This window comes from Idiotropiscis lumnitzeri, chromosome 18 (genome assembly GCF_059441095.1).
Source record: "Idiotropiscis lumnitzeri isolate Australia: NSW breed Sydney's pygmy pipehorse chromosome 18, RoL_Ilum_1.0, whole genome shotgun sequence".
Classification (NCBI taxonomy): Eukaryota; Metazoa; Chordata; class Actinopteri; order Syngnathiformes; family Syngnathidae; genus Idiotropiscis; species Idiotropiscis lumnitzeri.
In genome coordinates, this window is record NC_142408.1 from 12399390 (window position 1) to 12418536 (window position 19147).

Consider the following 19147-nt stretch of genomic DNA (forward strand, 5'->3'; position numbering starts at 1 on the left):
GTTCTCGGGCTGAAGTTTGCATTTTATGTTAATGTAAATAGACAGAGTCTCACAAATGAAAATTATTAGCACGCATACAAATGGAACCTGGGAGCACTTAAAAACAGCAGGTGACGGGCAAGTGCTGGCAATTCATTCTACACCACTTGGGAGAATGTACTGAAAATATCTATTTATGTTATTTAAACTTACCGTTCATACAGTACAGAGTCATCAAAAGCTGTGGTCCTTTTCGGAGCACCCCATCTTTTAAATGGAATTGTGTGTAAGTGCACCCGGCGCAGCAACGAAGAGCCATTAAGCAGAATTGATGGGGCTTCTATTTTGGTTTTGTGGCAGAATTAAATGAAGGGAAGCATTTGTCTGAACTTTGCTTGTCTCTAAATTTGCTTAGAGAATCCACAAATGTCTTCTTTTCACATGGGGAGTTGGACGAAGGTATCAAATACTGCTTGGCACAGAGCTGTGCGTGCGTGTGTGAGCATTTTAGCATGCCTTTTAATTGACCTTAACACTTCTTGGAAAATCACATTTTCCATTTGTTTTGGGATAAATGCACACCGCTTTGTAACATCTGCTCACAGGCTGTTTGCACTGTTTTCTGTCTTCTCACATTTGACCCTTTTCTGATTCGCATCTGCCTTTGTTCTTACCTCTCATCTATTTCTCACCTGCATCTTTTAGAACGAAAGTGTGGTGGAAACTAATCAGCAAGATCCCTTGGACAGTCTGAACACACTGCTGGCTGACATCTCTCTGGTGAGCCCTGAGGTCTGGCAGACACGAGCACAACTTGGATATGGTACAAGGGAGAAGGTGAAGCGGGTTTGAAGATAGCGTTTTTAAAATGGAAGTGAAGAAATGGTAGAAATAGATGAGACTAGTGGAGAAATCTGACCTGCAGGTTTTGTGTAGTTTGTTTTGTTGGAGCGGAGCACGCTTTTTGTACCAAAGCAAGATTGAAGATGCTCTTTTTTTATGTCTTATTTATTGAATGGAAAATGGTGAGCAAAGACCAATTACAATATTCCGCGCCTCTACCGACCTTTCCATCTCGGCAGGGGATAAAACAAAAACGAGTCAAGAGGAAAGCTTTTAAGGCAACCATCACTCATACTTTTTTTACTCACTTTATTTGTCACATCATGCATTAATGGCCATCCATGTCTTAGTGTTGTTCATTTCACTGACGTATAGAATGCAAAGTGTCAAATATGATGTTTTCAACGTGATGTGAGGACCTGCATATGGGCAAGTTCCTCTCATCAAGACAATCCTCATCAATTTACATCTAAAATCACTGGTTAAATGTTGTTTTCTAACATGAAGCATGTCCTTTCCCCTTCCCTAATCTATCATGATGAAAAATATCCTCTCACTTCAGGATGACGTACAGTCCACCACAGCTGACTCTCCCCCCTCCTTCAAGCCTCCACCCCCATCAGGGGTGCAGAGGCGCAAGAGTAGAAGAGACCAGCTCAGCAAATGCCCCTCGTCCGAATCCACACACTCGGGCTTACACTTCATTGCCCCCAGCCGCCCTAACCACAACAAAAAGCCAGGTCACACCCTTTCATCACCCTCACTACATCACAAACAAGAACCTCCCATGTTGCCTTCCCGGGACTATGCGGCCATCCGAAAGAAAGAACTCTTGGCGCCTTCCAAGAGAGAACCGAAAACACCCATTAATTTGTCCATGGTTGCCCAACAGAGTATTGGCCTTTTTCCACGCGTCCAGTCCCCAAGCAGCGGTGCCAAACTGGCTGACACATCCCCGCCACCGCCACCCCCGCTCGCCGCGCCTCCTCCTCCTCCTTCTCTTCCCCTTAAGACAGCTACAATGTCCAAAGCCTCGTCTCCAGGCTCTAAGCAACAGTTTGTTACAGTGGAGGTTCACAGGCCCAACGCGGAGCCCGACGTCAATGAGGTGCGGCCGCTACCCCAAGCTAGAGGTGAGAAAAGTAGGGCCTATAAAATACATTGTGCAAGTTTGGAATATACAATATGTCAATTTAACTACATTAAATAAGAAAGGGGCCATGTAATTCTGTCTCTAAATCAGGCACATTGCAGTGACGGGGGTTCAAATGGCATGGGAGCAGCTGGGCTTTAATTCACGGTCAAAATTAATTTTTTTTACAAACCAAATTAAGAGTTAGTATTAGAATCTCATTTAAACATTTGGATTTGTGAGTGCAACTGTTGTCACTGCCTAATTGCTAGTGAAGAGCACTAAATTACTGTACTTCAGTCGTAATTGCATTAGTCACATAAATAAAATCTGGGACACCTGCTTAATGGAAGGTAGGAACATTTTGAAGATAACTTTGCTATGACAATGTCAAGAGAAAGGAAAGAGTCATTTTATTTATTTATTTTATTTTTTATTTTTTTCCAATCTACGTGAACAGCACAACAGCTGCGCAAAACGTGCATTTAACTTGCAGACGGTGGGCGTGAGATAATCATATTCAAGATCCGAACCTCTAGTCGCACCAATCAAATTGCACACATCTGTCAACTTGCTTACTTCATTAAAAATGAATAATCAGAGCATCAACACGTGTACAGCATTGTCCTGTGGGATTCACAGTTTGCCGTTGTCTGTATGCAGTAGGCCGACCCCAACCAGCCACAACTCTATGACAACCTCACAAAATCATGATATCCGGCGCAAGAGTTGCATCATCGGCTTTTAGAAAGATAATACTCACTTCTGATTCGCACAGAAGGTATTCATTTACTAACTTTACATTAATGTAGTTGTACTATACCATTGTCTCAAATATTTTCTTTGGTTATTTGGAAACCCTGTATTAGCATCCAGATATCACGTAAAAGATACTAATTGGCTTATTTGATACTAACAAAAATATTAATCCATTGGAAAAATAATTATCCTTCAAAATGAATTCATTTAAGATTTAATTTTGGGAACGTGAAGGAGTAATTCATTGTAGAATAAACAAAGTACTTTTTTATTTATTTTTTTTTTAATAATTGAGTACGAAAACAGGCAATAGAATACACACGGGGAAAAAAACATGTTGGATTTTGGTGAGGATCTGGATAAAGGTACGCGCAGGTCTTTATTTTCGTTTCATGAAACAGCAAACGGCATGCAAAAACATGACATGAAGAATGGAGATGGAAGACAACATACACACCAGAAAGTATGAACAGCGTTTCACTTTTTTTTAATTCACAGCCTCGTCCCACAATGGAGTAAATTTTTTATTTTCCTCAAGATTATTCACACAACACCCCATTATGACGACATGATTTTTTATTTTTTTGCAAATATATTACAACTAAATCAAAAAGACATCACGTGTACATAAGCAATGCTTTGCTGATGCATATTTGGCAGTAATTGGCTTTCGAATCTTTGTCTCATCAGACTAGAGAATATTCTTTGTCATAGTCTGAAGGTCCTTCAGGTGCCTTTTGGCAAACTCCTGGCGGAGTGGAACCCTAACAGAGAGACAATCAGCTTATTGGTGACCTTCCTGGAAAGGACCGCCTCCTCCGATTGCTCAGTTTGGATGGAACCAAGAGTCTTGGTTGTTCGGAATTCGTTCTCTTTATGGACCTTGGGGGCCGCAGTACGATTCGGAACCTTCAATTAGTAGAAATGTTTCTCTCCCCTCCCCCAGACTTTTTGCAGTTCTGTCTCCGAGGTCTAAAGACAAGTCCTTTTGACTTCATGCTGGATTTTTGCTTTGACATGTGGGATCTTATATTTACTTCAATCAAAATCAAGTACAATGAACTGTACTTAAAATAGATAGACTCCAATTAAACTGCAGGGAACCTCTCAAGGATGATAAGTGGAAAGATTATGTCAAAAACAAATTGGTTCAAATTTCCATTTTGGGATGTTGTGTGTAGAATTTTGAGGGGGCGAAAATGATTAATGCAATTTTGGAATGAGGCAGCAACATAAAATGTGGACAAGGCAAAGTGCTGCACTCAACAGAATGTTCATGATTACAATACTAAAACAGCAAAATGGTATTCCAAAAATTAATGAAAATAGACTCATGGGGAAGGAAGACAAAAGCACTGATTTACGCCCGAGAGAATGAAAGTGCTGATATCACGTGTGCCTGCTCCCCCCCTCAGGTGGCGCCCTGTCTCAGCTGTCAGACAGTGGCCAGACTCTCAGTGAGGACAGCGGTGTGGACATAGCTGAGTCAGGACACATCAGCTACCCCCAATCCTCATGCACACGACACCCTCAAGACACCCAGGGGGGCGGGGGGGACAACCCCACCAAACCGGTGAGGGGGTACTTCCAAACAGCTGTGGGCCCGACATGAATGAATGAGCATATAAATAGTTGAGGGGAATGCATAATGTGATTCAAGAACTGCGTCTGCTGCTTGAGCTCTACCTTTGTGAGGACCAATTGAAGCGATTATAAACAAAGTTTGAGCCTAAAAATAACAGCGCTCTTTTGTTTGACCGAGGCTCCTGTGCCACCCTCCGCCTCATTGATGTGCATGTAACGTAATAGATGGGAGCTCTGGGCCTATGTAGCACTCACGCTGCGCTATTTTAAGAACAACCGAGAGGCTTTTGTTGCTCACAGTCCACCGCTGTGAAGAGGCCGTAAAAATAAATGTGAATATTTATACACGCACCCTGTAACTTAAAATGCTGCTTAATTCAATTCAATGATTGGTGTCGCGGGACAACCACGACATAGTAATTAATTATTTTTTATTTAAATAATTTTCTCCAGACTTAAATGTGATGTAAACTTTCTGGGGCTATTTAAGGATTAATGTTCCAATTAGATTCAAAGGAATACTGAGGGAATAATTTGTCACTGTTGGTTCTCATAAATGCAGATGTTCAAGTCTATGTGGAACATCTTCCCTTTGTTTTTGCACACGGTTTACTTTCATTTTTGTTTTGTTTTTTGAAATTTCCCATTTTATTCATTCACTCACACGTTTCATTTATTACGTCATCCACCACTGTAGCGCAAAGAGATTAAAGAGTTATTTTCATTGTGCAAGGTCAGAAATGGTGAGACTTTGTTGGTGATGATTATGATTACTCGGAAGTGACGAACTCTATTTGAAGGCTATTTTAAAATACAATCATGAGAATCAAAATAAGCGCCTTCTGAGAGGGTGGAAGTGGGTGGGAACATTTGACATGGGCAAACAAACAAGCTTTCTTACATTATGCATTGCTTACAATAAATGATGGAGTCTAGAACACATTTCTGTGTTAGCAAACTATTTTCTGTGTTTCAGCAGGTTAACATTGAAATGTGGAACCTCCAAAGGACAATGTCAGTTTATACCGTGACACTTCATCCACTTACGGTTTCCTTCAATTTTACACTGAGATCATTATACAACACTTTATTAACAATGCAGTCTAACTTTTATAACTGCATACAAACTAAACAAATTATTTCAACTAACTAATTTACTGCCATTGACGGATAAAGACGTCAAAGATCCATTTTATTTACTCGGCTGGTAGTGAATGAGCTAAAATAGAATGACTCACCCTTTGTTGATACAAGAGAAGAGAGAACATTGATGATTCTAACTTGAACACTTTTGGTTTCGCTCCCGAGAACTCTGTGTGGAGACCAGGAAAAAGCCAAAAGTCCCTTCTTTTCATGAGATGAACGACACAAATGACAAACTATGTATACACAAGACCTGTTTCTTTATTTGTTATTTACAAATTTGTCAGTGAGCGCCAACCCACCTCATGGGTGTGGCATATCAAAATGCTTATTCGACAGCATGATCATTGCACAGGTGTGCTTAGGCTGTGCAAATAAAAGGCCTCTCTAAAATTAACATTTTTACAGTGTTAGTGCATCTGTGGTGGTCAGAAAACAAGTCAGCATCATCTTTGCCCCACAGAGTTGATCAGGTTGCTGATTTTTAGCTGTAGGACGTTGGTCTATTCCTTTTCTAAGAATTGGAAGATCCTGTTCTACAGGCCGATCCAGAACATCTAAAAAAAAAAAAAAGCTCATTGACTGACATGTCCAGTGAGTATGTTCGTCCTACAAGAACTGGGACGTTTTCAGCTTTAAGGAAGTGTTCACAGATGCTTGCTATGTGTGCTCATGTCATGTCATTGTCATAAGGTATTACTTGTAACATAAGTCGCATATTGTGACAAAATCACACACTCTTTAAAGTGGCCTTTTCATTGTGAGAAATGTTTTGGTAAGCCACACCTGTGAGATGGATGGATTCTTGGCAAAGGAAAAATGCTCACAAACACTGATTTTTGACAAATGGGTGAATAATATTGCAGAGAAATAAGCCTTTTTTGAAACCTTACATTTTTTTTGTTCAGTTCATGAAAAATGGGAGCAAAATCAAAAGTACTGTTTCTATAGTTTTGCTCATTATATTTTATACTTTGCATAATTTTGACATGATGATTCAACTCCAAGTGAGACTAATAGGGCTAAAATTCTGACAATACACTGGCAACTTCAGACAGCTGCTTGGATTTGTGATGGTCTTTATTTCTGTAGTAGCCTGTGTAAGAGTTACAGTGGTTCCAGCGGTTACAACAAACATGATAGGCAACCACCATTTGCCAACTTTATCAAATTCAAGAAAACGTGTGCAACATCATCAATTGCAAAGTTCTAATTAATATTCTCTTCGCCTGACTTTAGCCAGGGCTGTTGGAGCCTACCTCCACTCTAGTAAGGGTGGCAAAGAGTGCAAGTACTTTGGGCATCGCTATTGAGGGAGGAGCCAACACTCGACAGCCATTGCCGCGAATCGTCACTATACAGGTGAGATAGAATTATGTAATGCTGCCAATAATACTTTCCATATCGCCTGTTAGTGTCCTAGTCAACACATTTTGATGATGATATGTCTTCACGTTTTCAGAAGTGTTCATCTTCTTTTAAAGTGGTATTAATATCTGTGTATGGGATCACACTGAGACGCTACAAGTGGCATTCTTGATGTGTGGAACCTCTCACTCAAAGTCAACTTGGATATGCTCCACCTTAAGCGATGAGTGTGAATTGTTGTTTTTACAGTATGTGCTCTGCAATTGACTGATGACCAGTAACTTTACCACAGCCATTGCTCAAAATGAGCGGGGAAAGGCTCCTCACCTGCAACCCTAAACAAGTTCAATGTTATAAAAAGAATTAATGACAAAAATGGAAACCAATAAACTTAACTCAATTCATATGTTTACAAAATTAGCCCAGCAACAACACACCGGCCAGTGCCACACCACCCAAAATGGAAAAGCGTATTAACAACTATCAAACAAGTGGCTAGCTGTGGCAACCCTGAATGGGGAGGATATAAAGTCAATAACATACAATAATTTGGAACGCTAAGCATTATGCTCGGATGGAAACCACTAGAAGAATATTTTCTTTCATGCTGGCACTTAAATGTAAGACCCTCCTGTACACTCGCACGTAAAAAATAACTTAAGACGTATAAATACGTCTTTGGTAGGCGGGGACTCAATTCCTGATTCCTGAAGCTGTACATATTTTGTGGATTAAATGAGTTACACCTTTAGTGTCAAATTCACGATTAACTTCATACATACTGTAAAGTAAATATTGAAGCATTGTTGGCAATTAAAGTTACTGTGCCTTTATCAGCATGTATCTTTTTGTTATGGACAACCAAGCCAGTTCGTGTCATTTATCAAAGCCGAGGTCATTTCCTTATGACTATAGTACTGAAACCTTTTCTGACACAGAGCTACAGTTTCAGGATCAAAGCAGCCACAGGCAGTCGTCCACAACTCTTTTAGTGCCGTCCCTCAGCCTTCTTCCTAGTGAGATGGTGAATGAAATAAAAAAGGGATACTGATTGCAACAGGATGGAAGAAAGGATTGTAAATCAGCACTTTAAAAATCTGGAAATGTACAGAAAAGACAGAACTATTGGTTTGTATATGACTTGGAAATTTGTATTTGCAACATTTATGACTTGGATTTATTTTTCAAGCTCTTCTAAATGCTTCATGTCAGTCTGACGCAAATAGGTGTGCAAGAGTAAACTTCAAACCAAAATTTACAGGGTCCTGATTTATTGAGACACTGGTCCATTAGCTTAGACATCCTCGTTTACAGTCTTAAATTACTTTAAGTGACTTGGAAAGAGTGTTCTATTTCCATTGAACAAAAAACTTCCAAGCCAGCCTTATTGATGTCACAACCACAGTTACATCCCTGAACAATAACACTGAAGCGCTTCATTGTTATTTGAAGCCATTAATAACACGGCAGCCTTGAGGTCACACTTCACTGCAAAGTAGGGAGCCTTTGGAAGTCTTCAAGGTGGAAAAGTGAGCTTTGGAAACGCTCACCTGGGGAAAGGTAAGTTTGTGTTATTAGGCCCTTGAGCAAGGCACACAACCTGATTGTTTCCCCCAGTCAGGGTCGAGTATCAGCATGATAAACTGGCTTTGGTGAAAGGCAACAGCAGAAGGAGAAGAAAAACATTCATTTTGTTTCTGGCTGTCCGAGGGGCATCGGTTCTATTCGAGGGACAGATGATGGCCTCAAATCCCAGCCACTACACTATATTATTCTGTCCCTATTGTATAACGCAGTCAAGTTGATAGAGCACAACTTCGGCTTGTGCATTCTGTTTCTCCCCGGCCACAAGATGCTTGGTGAATGCCAGCCTTAATCTTTCCCAATCACCAATTCTGAAGCACCCGTTTATCACTGCTGGCTTGCCATCATCATGATGACCGACAGCTCTACTGGCATCGAGTAATTGTTGCAAGCGCAGTCTCTAAATATAAGAGATATTAACCATATTGTGATGGGAAAATGCGGAAGCCATCCCAGACACGTGGCATAAGGTCAAGTGTGAGCAATATTTGACTGGCACAAGTGAAATGGATCATTAGGAAGTCAAACATGGGCTGCATCAATGGTTATGTTGTTACATATGGCTTGCACAAGGTTTACACTTCTAACCACATTGTGTGGGATTTACCGGCACCAAGAGGTGATGTCGCATACTGCAATTTGCTAAATATCAGACCCATCATTCCTCCCCTTTAAAACAATCACAACACAATTTGTTTCAGGGCTCTGGCCAACTTCCAATTTGAACAGATTGATTATTTTTACCGTGAGAAATAGAAGAAATTGTTATAAGTTGGCATTTTTGGGTGTGAATGTGAGTGTGAGTCGTTGTTTATATAAACCTGATACCAATGAAGTTGGGACATTGTATTAAACATAAATGAAAACAAAATACAATGATTTGCAAATCATGTTCAACGCAAATTTAATTGAATACACTACAAAGACAAGATATTTAATGTTCAAACGGATAAACTATTGTTTTTTGCATGTTTGAAAAAAGCTCGGACTGGTGGCAAAAAAAAGAGTGAGAAAGTTGAAGAAACTCATCAAACACTTTCATAGTTGTTCGCACAAGCAAAATTGGGGCGTGGTTCACCTCTTTGTGAGGAGCTGCATGAAAAAGTAGTCAAACAATTTTAGGAAAATTTTCCTCAACGTACAATTGGAAGGAATTTAGGTTTCAGTCCATAATATTATAAAAAAAAAAACGTTCAGAGAATCTGGACAAATTTCTGCATGTAAGCGGCAAGGCTCAAAACCAACATTGAAGGCCCGTGACCTTCGATCCCTCAGGCGGCACTGTATCAAAAACCGACATCAATGTGTCAAGGATATCACCAAACGGGCTCGAAAACACTTCAGAAAACCATTGTCAGTAAATACAGTTTGGCGCTACATCTCTTAGTGTAACTTCAAACTTCAAGCTATTTCTCAAAAACACTCACTGTTGCAAAAGGGAAAAGTGTGCTGTTGTCTAACCAGTCCACATTTCAAATTGTTTTTGGAAATTGTGGACCTTGTCAAAGAGCAAAAGAACTAGCCGGACTGTTATGGATGCAAAGTTCAAAAGGCAGCATCTGCCATCCAAGCAACGTCTTTTATTTATTTCAGCAAAACATCGTCAAATTGCATTCTGCATGTGTTAGAACAGTATGTCTTTGTGCCCTGCCTGCAGTCCTGACCTGGCTCCCTTTGATAATGCCAACAGGATTAGCAAGGTTAATGACGGCACATTTAGACTTGCATACAAATGGGATTGTGTGACCGCCATAAGAATAGAACTTGCTTGTAACTCTCGAGATACGTTCACCCTGTAGACCGTGATGCCCAATTCGGATTATTTGTTAGATCCGATCATTTCATGTACGCATTCACATTACAAAAACAAACGTGACTCCTAATGTGAACCCAACGTGTGTTATGTTACACACATGTACGCAAAGCACAATGTCAAATGATGTACAACAAAAAAAAAAATAAAATAACCTCAAGTGGCACAAAATATGGTCTCGTGTATAGGGGCTCATCTTATCTGATATCGAAAGGCGATGGTCCTCAATCTCATTTTGTGGAGACGTCTACTAAAGATGACGTCACACCATTGCCGCATGCATCGGCGGGGCGGCCATCAGGATTTTCTGGAAAATATGTGCATTTTCCCGAACGGCGGGTATATTTTCAGGATGTAATATTTTCAGCCACATAAAAATCTAAAAACGTTCACGCTCCATAATTTTCATATTGTATTTAAAAAAATGCATTTAGAAAACCACCTTACTGCAGTAGCAGTTGCAGACCACTTGCAGATGAGAAATGCCAAAACCATGTACATCAAAAAAAAAAAAAAAAAAGGAATAAAATGAAGGGAACTCATTTTAGACTCATCGTTGTACTGGTATGGGTGCAAATGGTTGGCCAATCATAATTGCACCTCAGAGTTTAATTATTGTGCTACAAGTTTCTCATGACTGAGTGATTGTGATGAAGACACCAAAGGCACCTTATAGTGACATTGACCCAAATGCTCTAACTAGCCATGACAATACCGTAATTAAAACGTCTAATGTCCTGTTAAATTAAATCCACATAGATGTGAGGAATCTTAAGTTCACCGCCCTAGAAAATGCTTGCTTGTTCTTGCCATTCAAACTTGGAGAGAAGAATGTAACTGTCATGGCATCTGTCACTGGGAGAACTGTGAAAAACATCCTGAGCAAATATGACATTTAAATTGAGTTTGTCTTCCAAGAGCAGCACTTGAACAATTTGTGCCATTTCTCTCCTAATTGACTTATCATAACAGAGAAATGCCGTACTCGACTTGACACAGAATCTGCAGCACTTCAGACAATGGCTCAAGATGCTGAGTTTATTTCTCTCTCCATAGATTTGAGCAAATACATAGGCTTTAGTTAGTTTCATAATCGAAAGAGAGAAAGAAAAAAAGAAAGAAAGAAAGAAAAGGGAAAGGAAGGAAGGCAGTAAAGAAGCAAAGTGGGAAGAAAGGAAGCAAAGCAGGAAAAAAGGTAGGACAGAAGGACGGAACTAAGGCAGGAAGGAAAGAAGGAAGGAAAGAAAGAAGGAAGATAAACATGTACAGGTCTGGTGCAGGTACATGTCCCCCCCCATTTTCTGTATCTGTATTTCAATTTGAATCAGATTTCCAACTTCACAGCACGGAAACAGCTCTTATTAAAGCATCAAATGCTAAAAGATTGAACAACGACATGGGGAAGGTGTCTTGATAGTTTTGGTCTCAGAGCAGCATTTGATAGAGCTGATGATAATAATACACATTTGAAGAGTTTGGAAACTCCGGTGGGGTAAAATGCAATAGTCTTCAAATGGATCAGGTCTTACTTGAAGGAAAGGAGTTATTTTGTGACCATTGACCATGATTGGCCATGACATGTGGGGTCCCTCAAGGGTCAGTCCTTGAACCCCTTCTGTTCTGTCTTATGTTATCTTTGGGTCAAATGCTTCAAAACGCCAATGACCAAGTCCAAAATGCACCTGACTTTGAGCAGTCACGTCAAATAGAGCACTGAAACAGATTTTTTCCAACTGAAAAACATCTCTCCATACTACTCCAGACAGAACATGAGATTTATTAATGTCATGGTCTACTGGCTGGAATTGCTCAAAAGAGCATCAAACAGTTGCAGCTCATTCAGAACGGTGCAGCTCAAGTTTTGACCAGACGAAAGAGATCAGAACATATTAAACCACCCCTAAATGCTTTACACTGGCCTCCACTCAGCTGTTGAATTGACTTTAAAATTATAAACCCAATATGGTTCTGATATCCACAGTATTGGGTCAGTTAGTAGAACACAAATGGAATAAGATCCCAACAAAAGTAAGGTCAGCCTCTGAGTGTAAAGGCTTTTGAATCCACGTTAAAAACTTTGCACTTTACTTTGGAGTCAGCCAGTCGTCCCTCAAGCGCCTCCAACTGGTGCAACATGCTGCTGCTCGTATTTTATCTGGACCTCGGAAGACGGATCACAGAACCCCGATCTTGGCCTCTACACTTTAGAGTTTGCTTTAAGATACCTTTGTTCGTCTTCAAATCTTTGAATGGCCTCGCCCCAGCGTACCTCTCCGAGCTCCTCCACCCCAAATGCTGCTAGAGGTTCCGAGGACTAAGCGCAGCCTCAGGGCTGATCGCGCCTTTCCTTCCCTATGATAGCCCATTAAACGTGAGGCAAGCCCCGTCTATGTCCACTTTTTAAACACGTTTGCAGACACGTTTTTATTCTTAAGCCTTCGACTCAACATGAAACCGTTGCTGTTCTGCTGTTCTTCTGGTCTATTGTCTGCGTGTTTGTGTTTTAGTTTGTGTTCTAATTTCCTGCTTATTTATATTACAACATATGGAAACGCTTTGTTCCAGCTCCAGCCGTTGTGAAATGCGCTATATAAGTTTTTTGTATTGTATTAAACAATACCAAATAAAAAAAATCCAGAAAAAGGTTTTGCCATACATTCTAATTCTGAATAAAATTGTATCTGATTATTCGATAGAATGATCAATAGACTAATGAATTCTACTAATACTTAATAATACACCTCCCCCAAATAAAACACTGAGAAACTGGCACTTTCAAAATGTCTTGCGTATTTCTTATCACTCAAATGTGAGTCTTACACTTACTTATTCAAGGCAATGTGACGTGTCAAGCAATCAAAGGTTGCTGCCATAGAATAGAAAAATCGCCACTTGAAGATTGCTTTTGCCCTACTTTGGAGTGGGTCTATCCACAGTTTGGGAGAGCATGCTTCAACATAAAATCAAAATGCAAATTTGCGTGACTTGGCCCTGCCAAACCTGACAGTAATAAATCCTAGTGACAGTGATTTCACGCTCTCAACTGAGAAAAGATGGACAAATATATGCTGCATTCAAGCCCTCGGGGTAAACTGGGACATGAGGGCCTGAAGTGACTTCATGTTTCGTTTAGATCAGTGGTTCTAAAAAAAAATCAGTGGCGGGCCTTGCATTTCACACGTAGGCCTTCCTGGAAGGTCTACTTAGTCCGACTTGAATAAATGCCCCTCATATTACCATCATTTATGACACCATGGAAAAATAATATACAGAAACACACTTACGCACCACTGAGCGAGTGTTGGACAACCTTGCTTCTCTTGAAAGGTCTGTCTTGAAAATGATCTTGCAAGTGTATCTGCAACTAAATCCACACTTTTCCCTCCATTGGCCATTGTGGTTCAAAAAAGCAAGAATATATTTTAGATTTTCGAACGGTCGCCAGTTATGACTTGCTGGTGCGTTGATTCCACATAGCACTGCCTACTAATAAGGGGGTATCCAATCACAAGACGCGTTCATTGCCTTCAATGTAAGGCCAGCGAGAAGGCCTTACTGTCACCAACTCGTGATCTGATTGGCTATCGCAACTGTCTCTCAACTGTAGAAGCCCCCAACTCACACGGAACAGACGCCCGCACGATTGTAGCTGAATGCCTTGGACGAATAGTACGTTCTACTGGTATTGTGAAATCAGCCTGGCAACACAAGCTACCTGAATTCTGATTGGATAAAAACTCTCACCTAAAAAATCAACACTCGGATATAATATGACATCAAAGTGAAGAATATGATTATGATTTCTTGATTTTGTTAGGCCAGTAGAGAAGGCCTTGAAGGCCTTGACCGTCCACCACTGGTATATTTTGGCGAAGCGAACACTAATCATTTGTTGGTGTCTGCCATGACTCCAATGTAATCCTATGTAACATGTCGGCCATTGATCACCATTCAGATTCAGAGTTCATTTCCAACCCTACAACTGGTCATTTGTAACAGTTTTTCAACTGAATATCTTTGTATGGCGGTACTGATGCTGTTCAAGTGTATAATTAATGTAAAGTTTTTTTGTATTTTTTTTGCTTCAGTGTTTGATGCTCAGGTACTAAAGTGCCCCAATGTGACACAATGGAGTACAATACAATACAATACAACATTCAAAAATCTCTTTCGAACAAAGGGTCTATAAACCATGCATCATTCAATGTATTCATTCACAGCACACAGCAGGAAGGTTTGATTTCAAGGATATATCATTTTCATCTGATTTTGAAAAGTTTATTTTGGGCCTCTTACGTCACACTACTGACCGCGTTTTTGTGTGAGTGAATGTGTGTGGATGTCAAATTCAAACGTCATTCGCTCCAGTGAGTCATTGTACAACACAAATAAGAATGCGGCCTGGCACCGACACATCGCCAATGCCAAAAGTGCCCTTTTGTGAATTAACCCACCCACTGTGGGTTAAAACTATATACGGTATCCTATAATAAATCATCTGCCCTTTCATCTTCTTCTTACCAGGATAATATCCATCTGCTCATTTTCTATACTGCTCTCAAGGGTTGCAGGAACTGGAGCCTATCTCAGTACACTTGGAGCAAAAGGCATATCATAAACCCTGGACTGGTCACCAGTTAGTATCACAGCATGGCTGGATAATGATGTAGATCATATCAAGGAAATTAAATCTAAAAGATAAAATCTAAACCAACAGAGCGGCATATTGATTCAGTGAAAACCTTAATTTAACCTTGCCACTTAAATTGGAATACAGTACGTGTTCCATCAATGTAGCTGGACTTGGAAATCCCAAAATGGGTTGTTCATCACCATTGAAAAAGAACTCAACAAGAATTGCTGACTTATCCATTTTAACGTTAATAAGGTGTGCGTCTTGGGAAATGCAAAAAAATTAGATGAGAGCGCTAAAGCAAAAATCATAAATCCCAACTTTCTTCGCGTCTTTACTTCAAATCACAACTAAATATATGTGCAAGCAGACTTTTGGGGACCACCACACCTGACCTTGATGTTGCTCAGGTTTTGAATTTTATTTTGTGTGCTCTGTTCGAACCATACTCACATAAAGGTTTGTGTACCAATAGACTTTTCGAACCTTTTTCAATACAAACTGTTTAGCAAGTACACTGAATGATCATTCTGGTCGTTAAACTAGAGCAGAGCCAAACAGAAGAACACGTATATATATTGTTTGTTCAGCAGCCGGTGTTTCTTGAATGTGTATGTTGTGGTTTCCTTGAGAGAAAGGAAAGGAAAGAAAAACTGTTATGTTATTATTTATTACTGTTATATAAATATTTATTTTAAAAGTGGGGTTGGTGACATATAATGTGTACAATATCTTAGCACTTGAAAAAGTGAGGACAATTTGTAATTTATGTATTTGAGGAAGAAACACAAACATTAAATGATGTGATGAACCATATCTGGCCCCCAGGCCTTGAGTTTGACACCTGTGCCCAATAGCCTTATACTTGCTTTTGTTAATTTCGTTTAGATAGTCAAGGTAGATTTATTCCTACAGCCCTTAATCATAGAAATGTAATAAAAGACTGCAAATATACTGTTCTGGGAAAACTTCTGCCATGCCAGGAATCTATGTTATTATCCTTGTTTCAAAACTTGGAGTTTCGCTTTGCATATGTCGCCACAATTCCCACAAAGTATGTTGTCTTTTGTAATTGTATGGCAAAAGAATTCTTGGAAACTAGACTTGTGGGCAAGCATTCAATTGTGTTCAGTGAGGCTTCCTGTTACATCTTTTCGTTTTTTTTTTTCGCAACCTTTCTTTGAGAGTGAGGAATTTATCAAGGGTGCAAATGCTGAAAAAGGATTTTTTTTTTTTTAAATAATAACCTTGTGTTTGTCTGTCTCTTTCTCCAAGCGTGGCGGTTCAGCTCACAACTGTGGTCAGCTGAAGGTGGGCCAGGTGATCCTGGAGGTAAACGGGGTATCCCTGAGGGGCCGTGAGCACAAGGACGCGGCGCGCCTCATTGCCGAGGCCTTCAAGACCAAAGAGAGGGACCATGTGGACTTTTTGGTGACAGAGTTCAATGTAGCACTATAGCTGAGTGGGAGCGGAGAGAGGATAAAAAGGGAAGGAGGACATTTTCATTTTTTAATGGCACAACTCTTTAGCGGTGGACTAAAAAGGAAAAGTCCACCTCATCTGTTACACAACCTAATTTCTACTATGGACATGTTCTCAATTCTTTTCAACATCTTACCTCTCCGCTGTGAGACCTTATGCACTACAGTAGATTATAGCAGAGCCTATAGAAACTAGATTTTGCTCTCTTGCTATTGAAATGAATGGATTGGCCTCCATTTGTAATCCACTGGAGCTTCTTACAGTCGCCCAAGGGAACGCAGTCAAGTTATGTCATCAGTTCTTGGCTACTTGGCTTTCCTAGTTTGAATTTATATATGTACAGATGAATATATATAGATGTAAATACTCTATACTGTAAAAACGATAAGATCTCTATATGAATATAAGCCCATGGAGCGTTACATCAACATATACATATGTATTTAAAAAAGAAATGCATATATGAATCGGAGCAGCTCACATCTGTCAGATCAATGTTGTCCGTTAATTGAAGTATTAAATGAATGATCGATGTGGAAGGGAGCTGAAAAGAACCCCCACAAGCACAGGGAGGACAAGCAAACTCCGCAAAGGCAGCAGGTTTGAATCCATACCTCCTTTGTGGGAGGAAAAAGGGTTTGACACTTTGTCGTGGTTCCATTTTGATCACAAATTGTCTGTTTCAGCATAGCCGAACTAAGAATCTCCCGACTGCAACTTCTAATGTTGTTTTTTTAGACATCGGTGCCATTATGAGCTAATGAAAGTACGTCATTGATCGTGATCGCGCCTGACAGCATAAATACATAACAAGACAGCGTATAATGAAGATACATCAGAACACCTGAATGTGGACACGCTCTCAGCGGGGGATAAAAGGGTTTCACTTCGACCACTCAGTGTTCTTCCCGCTGCTGCTTCTACTAGATCATTTTATTTGATAATATCCCAGACTAATTAAACTCCCCAGGGATCATCATGAAGCCATGCCCAGCGCATCAACTCAGGAGGTGTCGTCAGTCATAAGATCACAACACTGCCAAAGAACTAAGCTATGCTCCTCACTCTTGGGACACTCTCCATTTGTATAGAAAAGCAATTAGGAGATAGGATATCAGGTAGCGTTCGAGAGATTGGGTGGACATGTGAGAACTACAACAAAAGAGTGCATCTTGTGTAAAGCGTGAATAAGATGTTATTGTTCTTGAGGAAGTACATTTGGTGAAACCACCACATCTTTGCTAATGTACGAGGGAACATTTGACGTCGAACATGATTAATTTGGATTTGGTAAATGCAATTGTGGGAAAATTACTAATTTACTGAAGGATTGTCGCCATCAAACATTTGTTTAAGTACGTAATTTGAGTTTGCATTAATCAAACCTAACGCGAAGAAAAAAAAAATAATGGAAAACATTCAATCGGACAAACAAGAGGTTTTTGCTAGATGACAACCAATTCTAAAATTGCTGCGCAGATTAGAGTTCATTGCACTCTGTTTGGAACCTCAAAGACATCATCATGTATGTGATTTAAGACGCGACTGATTTTACGCATCAGGGAGGTCGTTCCAAAGTTGAGTCGATCTGATGTAAAATCCAGCACCTATGAATTTAAGCCTTCACCTGAGGATCTGGGACCACGGGTTGGCTCATTGGTGGTTAAAAGTTTGGATAAATAACTCGGAGCCAGTCCCATTTGTGCTTTAAAAGTAATCAGCAGAATCTTCAAATTAATTCTAAATCAGGCTCTGAGGCAATGACATGACGGTAAAATTGCTGTGATGTGGTGTCACCTATTTGAATTAGTGAGAAGCCTTAGGACATGAATCAGTGATTCAAATACGGCTTTAGTTAGCATTGATTTTATCTTGGCTCATTGATGAAAGAAACATGAATGGACAACTTTATTGGTATGGGTTGTGAAGAGGCAGCCTGGAATCTTAAATCTGAGTCCTAGATGAGTCTTGAGTCTCTGACTGTGTAAGTTAACTTATCAGTGAAGCAACCAAGGCAATATTTAATATTTTTTACACTTCATGCCGAAATAAGTTGCCCTTGCTAGTAGCGATAAAATGCTCATTGTTAATGATGAATGTCAAAGGTGCAGTCACGTTGATGATTTGCATGGGTCTCCCCATTTAAATTGAACGACTGTATCACAGAAATTGAGGCTCCTTGTTAAGACCCGGCCTTCTTTTGGTTATGAGCGTGTGTGTGGGGGTGTGTGCGTGTGTGTTGAAAAGCCAAAGAAAAAGGTAAACACATGTGTTCCGGCTTTCGATGTCCAAACACAAGCCGTGCAATTTGGGGTTAAAAAGGTTTTCAGACGCCCTTTCCAGTAATCAGTCAAATGGTCGTTGGTAGAAAATTCCAACGGCTGTTTATAGTAATCCAAACAAATGTATGTGTGTGTATATATAAATGTAAAAAAAAAAATAAAAATATATATATATATATATATATATATATATATATATATGTATGTTATATATATATATATATATATATATATATATATATATATATATATATATATATATATATATATATATATATATATATATATATATATATATATTAGGGCTGTCAAGTGATTATTTTTTAACTAATTAATCACAAAAAATTCCATGATTAATCATGATTAATCACATTTTTCAATTACTATTTTTTGCAAAGCTTATAACAGATATTTACTTGAATAATATTTTGGAATTGATGCAAAATCACCAAATATGAAGTATATTTAATTCAAAGACTGTTCTAATAGCTTTCTTGGATTCTTGAATACAATCTAAATCAGAGGTATTCAATTAAAAGTCACAG

The 19147-nt window shown here is 39.5% G+C and overlaps 1 protein-coding gene across 7 annotated transcripts in view; it reads left to right on the forward strand.

The window, feature by feature from the left end:
* LOC148319550 (whirlin-like) overlaps nt 1–18754 on the forward strand; it is a 123922-nt gene extending 105168 nt beyond the window's left edge. For 3 of the 7 annotated variants that reach the window (XM_088281093.1, XM_088281095.1, XM_088281097.1), the window contains 5 exons: nt 685–816; nt 1385–1955; nt 4129–4286; nt 6680–6802; nt 16114–18754. In XM_088281093.1, coding sequence (XP_088137219.1) covers nt 685–816; nt 1385–1955; nt 4129–4286; nt 6680–6802; nt 16114–16296 — 1167 coding nt within the window. In that variant the 3' untranslated portion in view covers nt 16297–18754. Of the gene's footprint in view, nt 1–684; nt 817–1384; nt 1956–2596; nt 4287–6679; nt 6803–16113 lie in introns of those variants that run through there. The other 4 variants (XM_088281094.1, XM_088281096.1, XM_088281098.1 and 1 more) reach the window with 3 other exon arrangements.
* Nucleotides 18755–19147: the final 393 nt, after the last annotated feature.